Below are 18,085 nucleotides of genomic sequence, written 5' to 3' on the forward strand. Positions count from 1 at the left end.
CTTGTCTAAGGGCACCAGAAATTAATCTGAATTAAAGAACGTTTCACTGGGCTGTAATGGCCAAGGAGCCCCTTGTTCAGTAAATCAGCACAGCCACAGTGACCCCTTTGCAACATGGAGCAGTGACTGATGGGATGGGGCCACCAGAAAGCCAAAACCAGACATGAGAGCAGCAGCTGCTGCTCCAGGGCTGAGCAGATGCCACACTGCCAGGTCAGGCAGAGCCATGGGCTCTCTGGTGGGATCCATCTCCCAGAGATGACCTGTGGCAGCATACATCCCAGTGCCACTGCAAAAGGCAATAACAGCACATCTGTCTTCTGAGGGCACCTATTCTGCAGCCAGAAACATTGGGCTAAAGTCGTGTTCACACTGAAATAAAGTGAGCACAGCATTAAATGAGGCCCCAGACACACACTTTGGGATAGCCAGATGCACAAGAGAGAGGAGCTGGGACACAGCAGAAACACTGAGATGTGAAGCACAGGAATCAATACCACAGGGTGGATGTGGAAGACTGAGGGTAGGAGCTCATACAGGAGACCTGTTCCCAGTGGGTCCAGTGTTCTCCTCCTGTTGTCATAAACAAGCCTAGTGTAATGGAGCACAGAGCAGTCCCTGGGGCCTTGGGGCCCAAAATACAGTAAAAAACATTTGCCCACAGTTTCCCAGCCAAATCCTCCTTTCTGTTTCACCCATGTAATTCCCTCATATTTCACTGTGTAAGTTTTGCTATAGTTCTAAAGCAGCTGATCCAAGCTGCTGATATAAGCAGCTTTAATGAGAGCCACCAGGATATTTTCAGAGGCAAAATTCAGGCAAGCAATTTAGGTTCCTTTTTTTTTCAGTGTGAAACATCCTTTTTCATAATCAAAAATAGCAAGTAGGCATGAACATAAATAATTACAATATTTTCCATTATCAACACTCCCCTCAGAACATTTACCTAATGATGCTAAGATACTGTCTTTTAAAATCATTTTCCCCTTTGTACTTCTTCTCCTTGAAAGTCTGCCTATCTAGAGGGAAGCTCTTCGGTACATAAAGGGAGAAATAGCACAGACATTGAACATTACCTTTCTTTAGAAAAGACACTTCATACAGATTCAAAGGACTCAATTTCAGATCAGCACAGCGGATTAATTCATGATGAACCTTTAAATACCTTACAGAAATCCTTCTGTTTCAGACTTGCAAGAATTTCCTAATGCAGACCCACTTGGAATCGTCATTGCCTGCCCACAAAACAATAGGATCCAGCATCACCCTCTGCCCAACAATTCTTACACACACACACCCCTCCAAGCGCGCCACCCTATTTCACATACCCACTACAAACAAAGTGCCCCAGCAAATTTACCGGAGCTGGACTGGTGGAACAAACCAGCAGGATTGTTTGAGAGCTATTATGTAATGCATCCCTCCGAGCTCTCTGCACCACTGCCATAGCGGCTCATGGTGCCGGCCCCCCGCCGCACGCATCACGCCGAGGATCACCCCATCCCCATGCAGAGTGCCGCTCCCGCCTGCCCTTCCCTTTCAAGGGCTTGCAATGCCCTTTATCCCGGAGCAGGGAGGGCCCTGGGGAGCCGGACCGAGGGCCCAGAGGCCGCTTCGGAGGGTTCTTGCCGGTACCACCGTGCCCAGGCGGGGAGCGGGTCCCCACCCGCTGCGGAAAAAGGAGCGGGGAAGCAGGGAGAAGGACAAATCCCGCTGCCGAGGCGGGTCGGGGGAGCACTCACCCAGCAGCAGCCAGCCCGAGCCCGCGGAGCCCAGGAGCGGGGCGAGCATCCCTGCGGCACGGCCCCGCTCCGCACACTGCGGTGCTCACTGCGCACCCGGCCCGGCCCGCCGCGCCCCGCACGGCGGAGGGCGGCGTTTTTAACAGCCCTCCTCCTCTCCCCATCCTGCCGAGGCCTCCGCATCCCTCCGAAAAGAGCCTATGCTGCCGCTGCTGCGCGGATGCTCGTCAGAACATTCCTGTCCTCTCCATGAGCAGCGGCGGGGGGAGAGAGGGGGAGAAACTTACTCCTTTATGGCTTTATTTTCACCTTCGGCCGATGAAATTGCGGCTGGCCGCTGACCTGCACAACAGCGGTACTGAAGTCCATCAGAGATGCTGAAACACACCCAGCTTCATCAGCAGAGACATTGCCTCTAGACATCTCATCATACAGCTCGTTATTTAAATGGAAAAAAAATAAAAATAAGAAAAATAAAGAAAAAAGAAGAGAGGAGAGAAGAGCAGATTTGCGTTCTTGACTGTTCCCTGAACAAGCTAGGTGTAAAAACCCTAACGTCCTAGCTCCATGGCACATGAAGGACTTTGCAGAAGGAGGTGTTAAAAGGGCTGTACCAGTGGTGAGAACACGTCTTGCATCCCTCTGGGAATCAGAGTATCAGTGGAGTAAACAATATGGGAATGCCAAAGAGTAGAAGAGACGCTGTCTTTTTATTCAGCTGTCTTTTTATTCAGCCGTTTGAGTCACTAATATGGTAGGTTTGCGCAGCAGGCAGAACTGCCTATTCCAAGCTGTGATATGCAGCTGTTTAACTCTTTAAGAACATGGGCCAAGATACACCAATAAAACTCTCTGCTTGTACCAGGAATTAGCACTAGTTCAGGTATGATTACAGCTGTGAAGGACAAACATTTTCTTTGCAGATAAAAGCTTTTGGTTTTCTTAAAGGTGAAAAATGAAACATATGAAAATGATGAATTTCTATTCCATGGCAAAAAAAAAAAATCACCACGTAATTTCCTTCTGATTCAATATGAGAAGGACTTAAAAAAACTACCTGTGTACAGAAGCCCAGCAGCTGATTAAACCTGATGTAATTTGTATTAGAGTCATCACTGCCTACTCCTGAAAGCTGTTATAAAATTGTCATGTCCATTTTAGTCTAGGGCTCTTTGTCTTCCAAGACTCAGTCTCAAGGCAGAAAACCATCATCAAGCACACTGACAAGTGAGCTGGAAACCAAAGAGAACTGTGTCTGCTTCCTCAGACTGCAATTCTCATAGTAAATGCCTCTAAAGTAATTGGGACTTCAGCTACATCTTCAAGTGCCATGAAATCAAATATAACAGCTATAAAATAGGACTTGGCAAAATAATTTCTACCACCATCTATTTTGCTTAAGAATAAGACAGATTATAGATTAAATACTGCACAATATGTTTTACTTAAGAATATTTGTAGCTTATTCCTATAGCCTTCTCTTTCTTGAGAAAGAAAAGCAGTTTTTATGCCAATTTTTACCTCCCTCTCTGTGGCAAATTTTGTGTTGGAAGGCTGTTAGCATGTCTCATCTTCTGCAGGCTTCCTGGATCCTAAAGTTCCTGTGTCTAAGCAAGCCCAGACTTCTCTCTGAATCACCAGAGTCATTAACTGATCCTTCCTTCTGGACTCCTGAAGTAGCAATACTGAATCTAATGGGTACAACAAAACAAATTGTCCTAGAAATATTCAAGGCCAGGTGGGGTAGGGCTCTGAGCAAAGTGATGTATTGGAAGGTGTCCCTGCTCACAGAAGAGGAGTTGAACTAGATGACCTTTAAAGGTCCCTTCCAACCCAAAATGTTCTATGATTCAGGATGTCTTGATCTTTGAGGAGATGAGTATTTTTAAATAATGCTTCCTTAGGAAAGTTGAGGGATCAGAGGAAACTAGTCAAAGAGTACCATCTCCTAAAACTTCACTAAGATTTATGCAAACAGCTCTGAGCATGCAGCTGCACAATGAGTCCGGGAAACACCTTTTGTTCACCTACCATAGGAGTGAAGATCATTGGCACGACAAATCCCACCTGGGCCTCCTTGCTTTGGGAAGCCGCAAGGTGTCTTCCTTTGGTCTGCAAAGCAGAGCTTTCCTGACCTCAGCATCTCTTGCAGAAGCTCCTCCAAGCTCTACACAGATGAAAAAAAGGCAAGTGACTTCCTGTGTTTCACCACAAATTTCCTGCCCATCTGCAGAGTTCTCATAAACCTTTCTCTAATTCTTGACTTTAAAACCTTTGCTAGGTTTCTACTTTTCTGTAACTACAGTCCAAGGCAAACTTGGCTAAACTAATTATCAAAAGGCCCACCTACAGTTTTCTGAAACTGTCCACACCTCAACACCCATTTAAGTGCTCTCACTTACTGGTATAATAGTAATGGATATTCTGCCTTTGGAGGTGACAGACACCGGTCATAATGATGCTGAAAGTTTCCATGCTAGGAAATCACCCAGAGTCTTATGATTCACAAAAGTGCCCCAAATCACTGCTATCTCTTTGCAGGGGACCTTCAGCCACCAAGATATTAAAGCCACCAGCAGCAGTGACCTTCCTAATAGAGCAGAAGGCAACATCAGGAAAAAACTGGCGAAGGAATCTGAGCTTGCACCTCTCTAAAGTATGTTAAATTTTCCAATCCACCCCAGAAGCTGTTACTACCAAAACTCGTTTCCCCATGAACAGAAAGCAGTTCCTACTTTCTCTCACAATTAGATACAGTAACATTAGCCTAGCTGGGAATAAATCATTTTATTTCTTGCTTGAATACATTTATGTGTCTCTTCAGTAGTCCAATATAATCTGTTTGCCCCAAATAATATTAGTATAATAAACTTTCAGAAGTATTGAATTTTGTTAAATATTTTTAAAAGCATATGAAATATATTTCAAGCTGGGATTTACATTATTTTTATTTCAAATTTTTCAGTCTGTCCTCATTCCCAACCAGCTGGTAAATAGTTACTATGGCAGCACCTAATGCAGAGTGACTCAGCACTCCCTCACATTCCAGTCACAGCACTATCTACCCTTTTGGTTTCTTATGATTATAGTCTTGTCTTCTCTTCATTGTTTCATTGCAGAATTATGATGTTTTAAGTACCATTCTTTCCTTCTGAAGCTCAGCATTTAGTGGTGGAATTAATGCAAGAATCAGCTAAATAAAGATCATGCTATTCAGGATGCTATTTCAACTTTCCTTTTGTGCTGATCACAAAGATGTTTGAATTGTTTCCATCATTTCTCAGTGTTTCTTTGGAGCTTTATATTGCCAAGTGAGCTTGTTTCATATCAAACCACAACACACCCAGCTCCAAAATATACCTGTTTGATTGTGAGCACAAACCCCCCTTCCCTTTGTTAATCTTGAAGGCTCCTTGCTTTCTGTTCCTGTGGGGTTTTTTAAAAATAACCTTGCTTTAAAGGTTGTATTTACACCTTGAGTCTTCTCCTTTACCCTTTCTTTGGATTTCAGTTCAACCCAGAGGTGACTGGCCAGCCAGTTACCATTGTTACCAAAACTCTTTGAGTGTGACCATGCAGACAATTCTTTAGCTACTACAGTCATTCAATTTATCAAGTCTAAAAGTATGAAAAGATTTTGCAAATCATCAATTGAGAAGAAATTCATTTTGATAACAGTGAAATTTGCAAAGTCTGTGGTTTCCCACCTCGTGGTTTGATTTCCCCAGAGTTAGGACGGTGTGAACTTTCCCATCATGGATTTTCCTGACATTGAGGTAGTTGTTTTACTGTATTGTGACATTCTGGAAGAAAGTGACTTTAAAGTGGCTGCCCGAGGATCTCAGCTGAGTTAGTTTCTCAACCTTAACTTTCTAAAATATCAGCTGATGGTATTTTTTCAGTACACTTTAGGAACATTAAGAAAGTTCTTTCAGACCTGGAATGCAAAAACATGCCTGAGGAAGAATAATAATTTTTTTTGTCTAGCTCTGCAGGCATCTTTCACTTTTTTCTCAGCTATTCCAAGCCCTCCCAGTCCTGGCACTACACAGGAATCTCAGGGCCCTTCCCACCAGTGTGCACCTGCTCGGGTATTCTCAAAGATCAGGTGAGATGGTCGAGGCTGGTCCCCGAGGGGCTCAGGAGACACCTCCAGCACCACGGACAGCAGCAGCTCAGAAATTATTTATTAACGAACCTGTTCTTTGTCCCTTTAAATCACTGGCAGCTCTGAGGGACTCCCTACTGTGTTCCATATTACTGCCAACAACAGTGATTAATGTGTAACCAGATGTTGCAGTTGTTCCTTCCTTGTCTTCTGCTTCATCGCCAGCATCCTCTTCTGCCATTTTGTCTTTTCCTACCTGTAGAAAAGAAGATAAAATCAAGTCCATTCTGCACTGGACTAGTAGAACCCTTTAAGTTAATAAATGTTTTTGATATAATCAAACCCCCCATTAATCCATGTTCTCAACATGTGCCACAACTACACCTTTCAAATTCTTTCAGAGATGGTGACTCCACCACTGTCAGTGTCTGAAGAAATGTTTCCTAATAGCCAATCTAAGTCTCCCCTGGTGAAATTTGAGGCCATTTCCTCTTATCTCATGGGAGAAAAGGCCAACCCCACCTGGCTCCAAGCTCCTTTTTTGGGAATTGGAGAGAGAAAAAGTCCCCTCCGAGATGCCTTTTCTCCAGGCTGAGTCCCTCTAGGTGCTCCTCATACTCCCCAGTTGTCACCTCTTATAGATGACTGCAGGCCTCTGCCTAAGGGCTGGAGGCAGAAGGTGTGCTCAGGATGGACAGAGGATTTATTTACCAGAGGGACAGCACACAGATTGGTGCTATCTGGCAGCCCAAATCCAGATGAAGGGGTAGGACTGCCATTACAATAAATCTGTTTGCATCTCACAGCCAAGAGAATGGTTCCAATCGCTGCTGAAAGCTATACAAACATGCTATATGGTGCCAACTCTCCAGACCTTCCTGACCTTGGAGATTTAGATAAAGATGTTGTGGTTAAATGAAAGGATAGAATCAACCCTTTGAAATCAAAGTTGAACATTCCCTCAAGTCCATAGGAACACTTCTTTTGACCACTACATTGGCCCTTAAAGCATTCCCAGCTTTCAGGTTGTTCATATCAGCTGGCAGAGCATTCTGATTTACCAGCAGCTCTCATTTAAACTATTCTTCAATTAGTATGATCTTACCTTAATGGCAAGGGTACAGCTAACAGTTCAGTGCAGGCTAATGGCTCCCTAAGCCACAGTAACACACCTGCCCTCCCAGACAGGATGCAATTCCTTGCAGCCAAGCACAGCAAGCAGGACAGGCCTCAGGGTGGCAGCCGGGGGTCAGGCAAGATCCTGTAACACCAGATATTACTTGAGAAAGGGCCAAGGTCAGGAAGAGAGTTCACAGCTGGGGGCCAAAGTCCCATGGCTGAGCACAGGCATAGCTGTGACTGAGCTGGAGACCAGCATTACTGCAATACAGGGCAGGAAGAAGCCTCTGGGACTGGGTGTAAATGGTCTCCTGTGCACAAGGAAAGGGGGTGGGCAGGACCATTAGAGCTCTCAGGACTCCAGCAGTTAAAATCTTTCTGCTTCCAGAGCAGTCTCTTAATGCTTGACTCCAGACACTTGGCATAACAAAGGTCCCACATGATTCTGTAATTGTATTAATTAACTGTCTTTTATCTGTTAAACTTCCACAGTTAACACTTTTCATATATACACACACACAAATTAGAATTCTTGGACTCTGAAGCAATTTACCAAGTGCAAATTTTTGTATGTTTCATTAATTTAATAAAATTTCACCTATGCATTCCTGTTAGCTGAGATCAATTAACTTAGTGCCAAAATCTTCATGGCTGTAAGGAAAAGGCTGGAGATAAGACCTCTACTCAACCATTCACAGAAAAACTCAGCTGATTGACTGTGAAAAAAAAAAAAAGGAAACATAGACTATTTCATTTTGAGGATACAGAAATACCAACTAGCATTAGATTAGAAGTGGTATAATGACCTAGTTTGCTCTTTTGGTTTCTGTTTACATCCGTTCATTACCATTAACTCTCTGAACTACTTCTGGTGGGGTTATGCAAGGAGTGCACAGGCACTGCTGTTGCTCTGCTGCTGCTCCAGATGCAAAGACAAAGCAAAAACAGAGCTTTTAGAAAAAAAACAAATCCCAGACCCACTCTTCCTACATTACAGTGAGAAGGGAGAAAACAAGTAGTTCTGTTATAGTTGTTATGGAACAAAGAAAGATATCTAAGTTCAACAGAAGTAATTTAATCTCATAACCCTTCATGCCAGCTATGCTGAAATCACATTAAGAAAATAAGTGATATTCACTTAACCTCTTCTGGCTTAGAGATCATACTCACAACTCAAATCCAGAAAGATCCTGTCAATAAAGCAGAGCAGGCTCTGGTCACACCTCTGCTGTGGCCAGAAGAGTTTAATGCTGCTGCAGGAAATTATGTTATTTCCATCACACTGGAAACAAAGCTTCAGCCTCTTCATATAGATATAAACATACACTGTAATGACCTTTGAGCTTTCTTTAGACAAAAGCTCTTCTCTTTGGATTTGGATAATGGACAAATACAGGTATTGTGGTTCAGCTTGCAGCTCATGAGCCACACCTCTAAAATAAGTAAAGAACAAAGCCAAGACCAGAGCATATCCAAAAGGTCAGAACTCCTCAACTTTAGGTGGAGTTTTAAGTGATAGCTAATGTATATTAAATAATTTTGCCACAGATTTTGGCTCAGCTAAATGCTGAGTTGTTCATGGCAGAGTTGTGCAGGCAGTGAGGTGCAGTGGCTGCAAAAAGCAACTGACTGTTCCTGCTGGTGAGCCACTGAAGTGCCAACCCTATTATTTAAAAAGCATCCAGGCTCTTTGGAGCTGTAAGTGCTCCAATGAAACACTGCTTCAGCAGCCTGTGTGAGCAGAGGGAGTCCTCATGGCCAGATTTTGCCACTGATGCACAATGTGACCTTGTCAATGGTAGCAGACTGGCAGATCAAGGCTACAATATTTCCACCTTGTTTCCTCCTGTAGCAATCCCTTTTTGATTTCTGGTTTTGAGGAAAGTGCCATCTGCTGTCAGAAGCTCATTCAGACAATTGGGAGAGTGTCAACTCCAGTGAAAGCATCAGAAGTCAAAGAGCTGCAGAAATATTCCCATTGAGAGTACAGGTCGAGATGCTTTTATATAACTTTTTATTACTATCTATCATCTCACACATTTATTCATTATTTTCTGTTAGCTTGTACTCAAATGGAACATGTTTTAAACAAGCATCTGTGTTGCAGACAAAAAGCCCTTTGTCCCAATCTATCAGGGCTTTTGATGTCATTTGTCTTCTTGCCGTGATCACCTACCAGCTGCCTGTTTGTATTGGTTTAATTAAAAGATAGAATTGATTAGTCATGAAACTTTTATAATAGCGAGATTAATAATTTAGAATAACATTCAAAAACAAAGGTAAAAGAGGTCTGAACATCAAAGCTGAACCTTAATATGGTCTTTTAGAAGTACTGTAGAAGCATCAGCATTGAGTTTGTTGCACAGGGAAAACTCACTGTTTACCAAGGTAACAGCAAAAGTAGCTGATAAATAGAAGATTTTTCATTAATATTTTGAATCAAATATTATTTCTTGAAAGGGAGTAAAATAGACTGTATGGTCTAATAAAATGGATGTAAGGGGAACAAATCCCAGTCTCAATGAATGGATGCAGGACTGAATGTGCAAAAAGGTGCATAAATAAAAACAAAGTGATGACGGGTTTGAATCACTTCAATCAAAGGGAAAAGACATTGCATGAAGCAATTAATTGCTTACAAGACCATGTTTCAGCAGCAGCATTTAAAGCCAGAATTAACAGTAGCAAAGACCTGCATTGCTTAATATCCTCTGGAAACGGAGGTGGATGAAATCTGAGGAATGGAGTGATACCAAGTACTCTCTGAATTCGAGTATGAGGCATCATAGTAGGATCTCACAAAGATGAGTGATTGGGCAAGAAGATAACACAAAAAGCCCAGTGTTGGTAAGCAAAGACATACACTCAGAAAACATAACCTAAATAGGTACAACAGAGAGTGAGTTGGCTTTTTTAGTGACATGAGGAATGTTTCTGTTGAGCTAAACCCTTCCCACCTTAGAGTGGTAACTCTCCCAGGTCACTGCTGTGTGCAAGCATATGATGCTCCCCACAGCAAAGTGCTCTGCTTTCCAGAAGGCTTTTATTTTTCCATTTATGCCAGTATTATGAAAACACCTCTTGAATGTTAAAGCAGCTGCCTTTATGCATGCAAGAGATTTCAAGATCTTTTCCTAATACAGATCAAACCATTCCTTGGAGAGCAATATTTCCTTCTGCCTTCCAGAGGGGCATAGGAGGAGCAGCTGGAACTGCCAGCCAGCAGCACTGAAGCAAAAGGCAGGTTGTGCTGCCTGTGGCACTTTGGGATAATGATGGTAAAGGCACTGTCTGCTGGTTCCTTTAAAGTAGCACACTTACTCCCAGGACCTACTTCTCTTTTCCCAAGGGTAAGAGGTACTGGAATGCAGTAGTTTATTAGACAATCAAATGAGATCTAGAAACCTATTTCTCAGTACTCAGGTGTGGAAAGCCAGACTGAAATCTTCACAGCAATCCGAAAATTCCTCCTTTTTTCCTCTTTAAACAGAAAAAACTGACATTGATACATCTTTGATTTCTCATGTCTGTGTTGTCACATCAGTTTTCTTGCAGCCATGGGGATGCTGCTATGAGCCCCAGCCTGCTCAGTGCACACCGATGGGTATGGGCTGTGTGCTGCACTCTCCATGGCTCTGTGGGGAAAGCAATCTGGGAGATACAGAGGGAAAAAAAAATTCTGGTTGTTTGAAATGATTTAGAAATAACTCTTTTTGGTTGTTTAAAAATAGTACAGCAATTCTAAATATTGATGTTATTCTCAGCTGATCTGGAGATGTCAGGATGTGAGTAATCTTCCAAGCAGGATTTCTTGCAGCTGCTGGGGAGCCTTGAGACACTTTGCTTCACAAACTCCATATTGGGCTCTTTAACCTGTGACTCTCAGCATTTTTGCCATTGAGGAGCTGGGGTGCATCACCAGCCCCCACACATCCCACTGGTTGTACCAAGCTGGAGGTGATGCTCTTTCCTACAGCACTTCTAAAAGATGCAACTTTTGCCTTTTCTGGGAAGCCTCATGTGTTAGCTGTCATTCTCTTTTCTCAGCAGACTTATCAATGTTTAATCACCAGGACAAAATTTTCCATGTTGATTGGGATATTGATTCATCTTGAAGATGTCAGTAGGTTCCAAATATAGGACCTAGTATAAAAAGATATTTAGTAAGACTGAAAACATGAAATGACTTTTTGTTTGAAATCTCTATGGCCTTATACAGTGTAGTTCACTGAGTTTGTAACCATGCTGGTGTCACTGACTCCACAAGGTACATTGCCTGGGATTTTGGAGTTTGGTTTAAGAAACCCCAAAACTACATAGGAAAAAATGACTTAAAAGGATTATTAAACTTGTGAAACAACGACTTAGAAGTGCTACAGAAAAACTGCTACCCAAGAGAAGTCCACCCTGAGCAAAAAAGAGATTCAACAAATTTTTCATGGGAAAAAATAAGCAAAATATAACTAAAGAAAATTTGAAAGCACAGTGTAAGGAGACTAATATATGGTCTATGGTTACTCTGCCTCAGTTTCTATAGGTCACTGTCCTTTGCCTTGCCCCCGTGCTGCCCCTGTGTCCCCAGACCATTGCTCCTGACCCCATACTGAACCTCAGACACTTCAGGAAATCCCTGTCTTTTGTCACTGGATGCCTTTGGCAGGGGTTGTCTTCTGTCCTTCAAGTTTGCAATAAACCTTGCTGGAATTCCATACAGGAGACCCTTCCCACCTTCACTGATGTACCTGTGGTGTGTGTGAGTGTGAATTCACTGGCTGGCTGTGCCTGCCCCAGCAGCTTCCTCAGAAGACACTTTCAGAATGGCAGCAGCAATCACCATCCATTTTCCATGCTGCTACAAACCTGTAAAAAATGCTCAGGTAAAACCTTTGGCTACAAGGATCCTATCAACAGCTGTGGCTTTGTGATGATAATTCCTTTCCTGAGGTTTGAAGGTCCATTCCATGGAAGATATTCATATATAAATCCACAACTACCTGTAAAAATTCATTTTTTTTGTCTTTGCAGTTACTGTGCACAGGTGGCATTTTCCCTCTGAACCAGAAACCACCAGATGACCTGTGAGCACCATCAGCTCACCACATCTGAGAAGAGGAGTTTCCAGTCCTTCCCACTTCCACCCAGGTCCCAGCATGCCTAAGGCTGCCTGCCACATACGAAGGAGCTTGGAAGAAAATTGGCTGATTTTTACCCTCATCATTGACAGTAGCCAGATGACCACCAGATTCTCATCAATACTTTCAATTCTGTTTTGCATTTTTTATGCAAAATATCCCAAACTCTTTGCTGTACTTAAATAATTGTAATCATAATCAACTTCATGGATGTCCCCTGTTCTGTGTTTCTGGGTGTGTGGTTTCTGGCTTATGTTCCTCCCTTTGTGCTATTAATAAAGTCTCGAATTCACATAGTGCTGGTGCAGCCATCTCAAGATGATGTCATAAAAATAGTTATAAATGTAAACTCCCACTGTACTTCCCACTTTGTCACAGACACTACCAAATGCACCAAATTCATTGTGAGTTGGAAAATAAGAAAAGAAAAAAAAGGCATAACCAGAAAATCAGAGATAATAAACAGTTCTACTCACTGCATATATTATCACAAAATGTCTTGGGTTACTTCTTGGCCACGTGGGAGCAAATAGCACAAGAATCAAGGATGCCTATTTTGGGCTCCATTCTGGAGCAATGAGATCCCAAAGGGGTATCCATCCAATACACCTGGCATTATGGCTTTTTTTTTTACAAATGACTCTAGACATGTCGGAATGCAGTAGATGGTTGGATGGAAAACAGAGGGAGCAGCCAGGCTGTAGCCCACCAGGAGACTCAATTTTTGCATTTTGACATCAGGCTGACAAAGCCCAAGACCCCTTCTAAAATCTAGAATTCTTTACATGACTCTGAGCAGGTTTTGCAGAGGTGCATTTCACAGCAGCAAGAATTTGCATGTACATCAGAATTGGAAGTTGAAGATCTCATCATACCATTGCATCTCTGGTGTCCTCATTTGATCTCACAAAGGGTGTACTGATGGCACAAGAAAGCACTTGTGGTTTTTATGACAAAACATCTGTAAAGCCTCTATAAGAAAACGGAAATAAAACCTAGGTGATATACATCAACTTTCTGACACAAATATTTCTTATTCTGCCCGTGGTTCCCTGCCCATGGGAAGTGAGATGATCTTTAAGGTGCCTTCCAACCCAAACTGTTCCATGATTCTATTCTACTCATTTATTCCCTCAGGAATTTGGTTGAGTATATGTAATTAACATAATTGTTTAATTAAGATCACCCAATAGTTGGTCTTAATAGTTCCAGGAGAAAGTTTTATATGTTTGCAAATATATATATATATTTCAAAATAAGTAATTGGAAGAAGAGTAAATAAATTAAGATTACTGAGCATGGAAGAAACGTACCATTTTGCATGAGGTCACTCCAGAGTGGGTATCCCCAAAATAATTAAATTTTCAGCTCAGTTTAATGGGAAGCTGAGTGTGAGAGCTATTCAGTGTCCTGCAGTACAGTAGTTGATTCACCCATGTTTCATAACCTGGTTTCCAATAATCTCATCACTACTGAAAAAATCAAACCCTTCTCTACGTGACTGCATGTAGTGAACAGCAATGAAGCCTGTGGGTGTGGGCTCACTTGCAATTTGGATTATGGCCTGAAACATACAGATTTTTCCAGTATTTACTATCCTAACAGCACAAGGTTATTGCAATATGCTCCACTAAGAGAAACTAAATCCATCTCATTAACATGAGATTCTGTTTGGAGCCAGAACAGAGGACATCCTTCCTCCCACTGTGTCTTCCAGCAGTGTTCTCCATGACCAAAAGAACATTTTGGATGTTGGACACCTTCAGGCACCTCTGAGCATACAGAAATAGCTCATGAGCTGACAAAATTGCCACTGATGACTTTACATAAATCTTCCTCTACTCCATCCTCCAATACAGGTCAACACAGCTAACTTGCCAGAGGTACCCAGTTTCCTAGAAAGGGCTTTTTCAGGTTTCTTAGAACAGACTTGTACATTATTTGGAAGGAATTTGTTGTATCACAGACTAAGAAAACTTACACAGTGATTCAGTGTTAATGATTTTGCAAAATGCTCTTCCAGTTTGAAGTTTAAGGCTTTGGGGAGACTTTCTTTAATACAGATACAGAAGAGAGAATGAGCCAGGCTCTGAGATGTCTCTGTAGAGGACAACCTGTTTGCTGACCATGTAGCCCTCTGTAACTCAGTTGTCTTTCTGAGGGTCTTCCTTTGCCACAAAAACACAGCTGTCACTACTCATTGATTGCAGAAATTTGGAGCAAAGACTCTAAACCAGGATGTATGTAGAAGAGCTGGTCAAAAAACCACAAGAGTTGTCTTCATAAAATTATCCCCTCACAGAAACTTTTAATTAAACAAACAGTAGCCAAGTCTGCAGGACATGATGCAATTAATTTTTGAGCTCCTAAGGCTCTCTGCAGTGTGACTGTGGATGACAGCTAACAATCCTGGAAAACCCAGAGGACTGTGGGAATTTCTGGGAGTGGACGAAAATAAACACAGTCTGGGACCAGTAGAAAGCTGAGAAGCTGCTTATAGAGCAATCCACAGCTTGAGCTGTGGGAGGATCTGGGAACCAGTTCTCTATCAGTTTTTCTACTAAAGGTGATTGATGAGCTTTCATATATTCATAAAATAATTTGAAACTCATATATTCCAAACTTCCTGCAATGGGCAGTGACATCTTCAATCAGACCAGGTAGCTCAGCCTGGCCCTGAATGTTTCTAGAAATGGATCATTTTAAAGTGGTCAGTAGAGAGCTGGGGAAACACTGCTGCTCACAGTTAAACTGTTTGATGTGGGTGAGGGTGAAGGGATTGCTGGGCTCCTGGCATGACAGGCTGGGGACTGTTGAAATGTTTGAAGACATTTTCTTCAGAGGATAAAATATCTCATCATTGTGGATGATTTCCTATCAAATAGAGGCAGAACAATGGAGTTTTCACAGGCAGTTTCCTGACCCAGATATAATTTTTAAAAAAGTAATTATGAACTTTTTGAATCATAAACCAGGGACAATCCTGGTCAGAATTGAGTGTGATGTGCTCTTGGGAAGACAAGGCATAAAGTGCAATGATTAGGGAGGCAAATGGCCAAATGGCCACACACACACACACAGGGTGGCTGAGCATCACTGAAGGATCACAAACATCAGCTAGGTTTGCCTGGTGCAGATTTTTGTCTTTTCAATTTTTTTCTTCTAATTTATTTTCTTCCTGCTTCCTATTTTATAAATGTGCACACTTCCTGTGGGATGTACAAGCAAGCTGTGGAGATGTAAGACATGACAGATGCTTATTGTGTCCTGCACATTCCTGCAAACATAACAAAGCATCTCGCAAAAGCCTTTTCCAAAAAAAATTCTCCCTCAGAGTGATGATGCTGACACCAGACAGCTATGCTGTTTTTCCATAACCTCCTCAGCACAGCTATTCACTTATTCTAATTCTCTAGACTGAATCCAGTAACGTAAGTCATAGTTCTGGCATTTATCTCAGATTATCATTTCAGATTTTAACACTAGCTTCTGTTGTTTCTGGCAAGTGCCCTGATTGCAGGATGTAACCAATTGCATGAGTAACAGCTTTATGCTTGCCTGTTGTAAATCACTTGCTGTATTTGAAGTTGTCTTACTAATACATTTTACACTTGTTAATTGGTTTTCAGCCAGTCTCCAGCCCTCGCCTGCACATTGTATCCCCTGCCTGGGCGTAAAACTATGTCCAGAATGGTAAAAAATTTATCCTGAAATATGCATGACCCTATCAGCTGTACTAATAAGTTGGGAATTACCAGAGAAATGTCATAGTTGATTGATGGAATGTTGAAGCACAGCTGAAATACTAGCAAAATGATGAGGAAACTATGGGTCATTGCTGGAAACTACCCCTGAGATGAACCACATAGATATGGAGAAACAGAGGTAGCCGGAAGAAAGCCTGCTGATGATGTGATCTAACACTGATATATGAGATATGCTTTTTCCTTTCCCCTCTTACTTGACATCTTCTAAAGACTATCCAAATTCACGGTGTCATCTGTATTTGTCAGATGTAAGGGCTCTCGTAATACAACTGGGAAAAAAAAGAGATTGTTATTATAAGGCTGACTTTTCAGGAGAGGAATGTACTCAGTGAATTTAATAAAATGCATCTGAAAGATGACTGTGTGATCTGAACATACGTGACCATACAGGAATGAAAACAAAAGGGAGAATCCAGTTCCCTGAGCTGTCAGTGATAAAGCACCTGCTTGTGGGCTGAGGGAGCCTTGCTTTCCCTGAACATCACTTAGCATGGTTCTTCCAGAATAATGGCACAGTATGTTCAAGGGACAATCTGATTTTAAAATTTCTTTCATTTCTAAAGAGCAATAACAAATACAGAGAGCAAAGCAGATCACGTCATACATAACATTTGTTAAAAATAGTTGGCTCTTTGGACTTCTGCTTGAGTTAGTAGAAAAACGTTTATTGACAATTTGTCAAGGCTACAGCATGTTTTCATAAGCAAACTAGGTGGAAAAGAACTGAAATTACTGCATTAAATATATCACTGTACAAGCAATTCGTCATCAGCTTGCAAGCTCATACCTAGCCTTGGCTGAAAGGATCTGGTCTGGATCCAGTATCAGTCAGGATTTTCATCAGCAATATTGTATTAAAGAGAAGAGAACATTCAAACAAAACTTCTGGATGACAGAGTGTGTACTTCTACTAGTGGCTCTGAAAGTGTGTTAGGTATGGAGAAAATACTGAGCCTTCATTTTCCTTCCAGGATATGGCTACAACCTCATCCAGCATCCACAACTGCATCCTCAATAATCCAGGAGTGAATATATATCCTGGCAACACTCTGATTTGGAAACTCATTTTTCATATGTTTAACAGAACATGGAAAACTAGGGCTTGGTTCCCATCCTCACTTGTAGCCCCAGGCAAAGTCAGTGGGAGGTGACACAGCCCTTCTAGCCAGGGTAAAGCTGATCTAACCTCTCTTTGCCAGGGCTGCAGCATCCATGGTGATCTTCCTCTAATGCAACCCAAGGGACAGCTGTTCTTATGAAATCTGATTTTTTTTAATATATTCACAGGTCAGCAGACTTCTGAATCATTCTTTTCCAAATTTCTCCACTTGATGTTCATAATTAGCTTGTCCTGTGCAGCTCTACCCATATTAAACCAAGTTTGATTGCAAAATTTCTGTTACTGTTCAGCTGTTTTCTCCAGACAGCTGAAAAATCTGTCCTGAGGCCACAGTGCCTTTCCTATGAACACAAAAACCTTGGAATCTCAGTCCTGACTCAGTCCAGTTCTAATATATTTCCTGAATTAGACAGAATTCCCTGTAGAAACCCTGCTTAATACTTTTGTTAACTTTATTATAAATCTTAAAAATCATAAATCTACTGAGAACTATATCCCTAGCTTTCTGAGGAAACCTGTACATTTTCATTAAAATACCTCCAAAGTTTTGGAAGTCCTGAGAAACTAATATAAAGCAAGATTTAGTTTTCCAGCACCCACAATTGTGTGCACATTTGTCCATATATGCGTATGTATAGTCTGTTATGCTCTAATATGGATACAGGTATTTGTCTACACTTTATCCACACTTAAGGGTTGTACAGTTTGCCTTCAAAATATATATTTATCATTACACATTTACCCATTACAAAGGGGCTCAGGTAGAGAGTCTATAAAATTGCTGTTGATGCAGAAAGTACATAGACTCTTACTCATTTGAATAGCCAGCAGATACCATTCTTCAGGTAACTCTTCCCCGCCTCCCCTTCAGCAAGAGCATGTTTGTGGTGAGATATTAATCATTTCCTGCAGCACTGTGTATATAAAAGGAGCCCAGGGCAGAGCCACACATAGTTCACCCAGCTAAGGAGCAGAGCTGGTTCTCAAAATGCTGGTCCAGGTTTTGGCTCTGCTGGCTCTGGGGTTGCTGGGCAGCTCAGCACAACTGCAGGAGGAACGCTCTAGGACTTTGGTGGGATTGATCACTCGAGAACTTC

At 42.0% G+C, this 18,085-nt stretch overlaps 1 protein-coding gene across 3 annotated transcripts in view; it reads right to left on the reverse strand.

The window, feature by feature from the left end:
- Window positions 1-2,212, reverse strand: part of ACSL6 (acyl-CoA synthetase long chain family member 6) — a 59,204-nt gene extending 56,992 nt beyond the window's left edge. Inside the window, exons 1-2 of one of the 3 annotated variants that reach the window (XM_015641859.1) lie at window positions 1,743-1,831; window positions 1,166-1,235 (exon numbers count right to left, since the gene is read on the reverse strand). Coding sequence is in view for 1 of the 3 variants with exons in the window: in XM_015641858.3 (XP_015497344.1) it covers window positions 1,743-1,791 (49 nt within the window). In the remaining 2 variants the exon portion in view is untranslated. Of the gene's footprint in view, window positions 1-1,165; window positions 1,236-1,742; window positions 1,832-2,029 lie in introns of those variants that run through there. The other 2 variants (XM_033517617.1, XM_015641858.3) reach the window with 2 other exon arrangements.
- Between the last annotated feature and the right edge of the window lie 15,873 nt (window positions 2,213-18,085).

Source organism: Parus major, chromosome 13 (assembly GCF_001522545.3).
Source record: "Parus major isolate Abel chromosome 13, Parus_major1.1, whole genome shotgun sequence".
NCBI classification, from domain to species: domain Eukaryota; kingdom Metazoa; phylum Chordata; class Aves; order Passeriformes; family Paridae; genus Parus; species Parus major.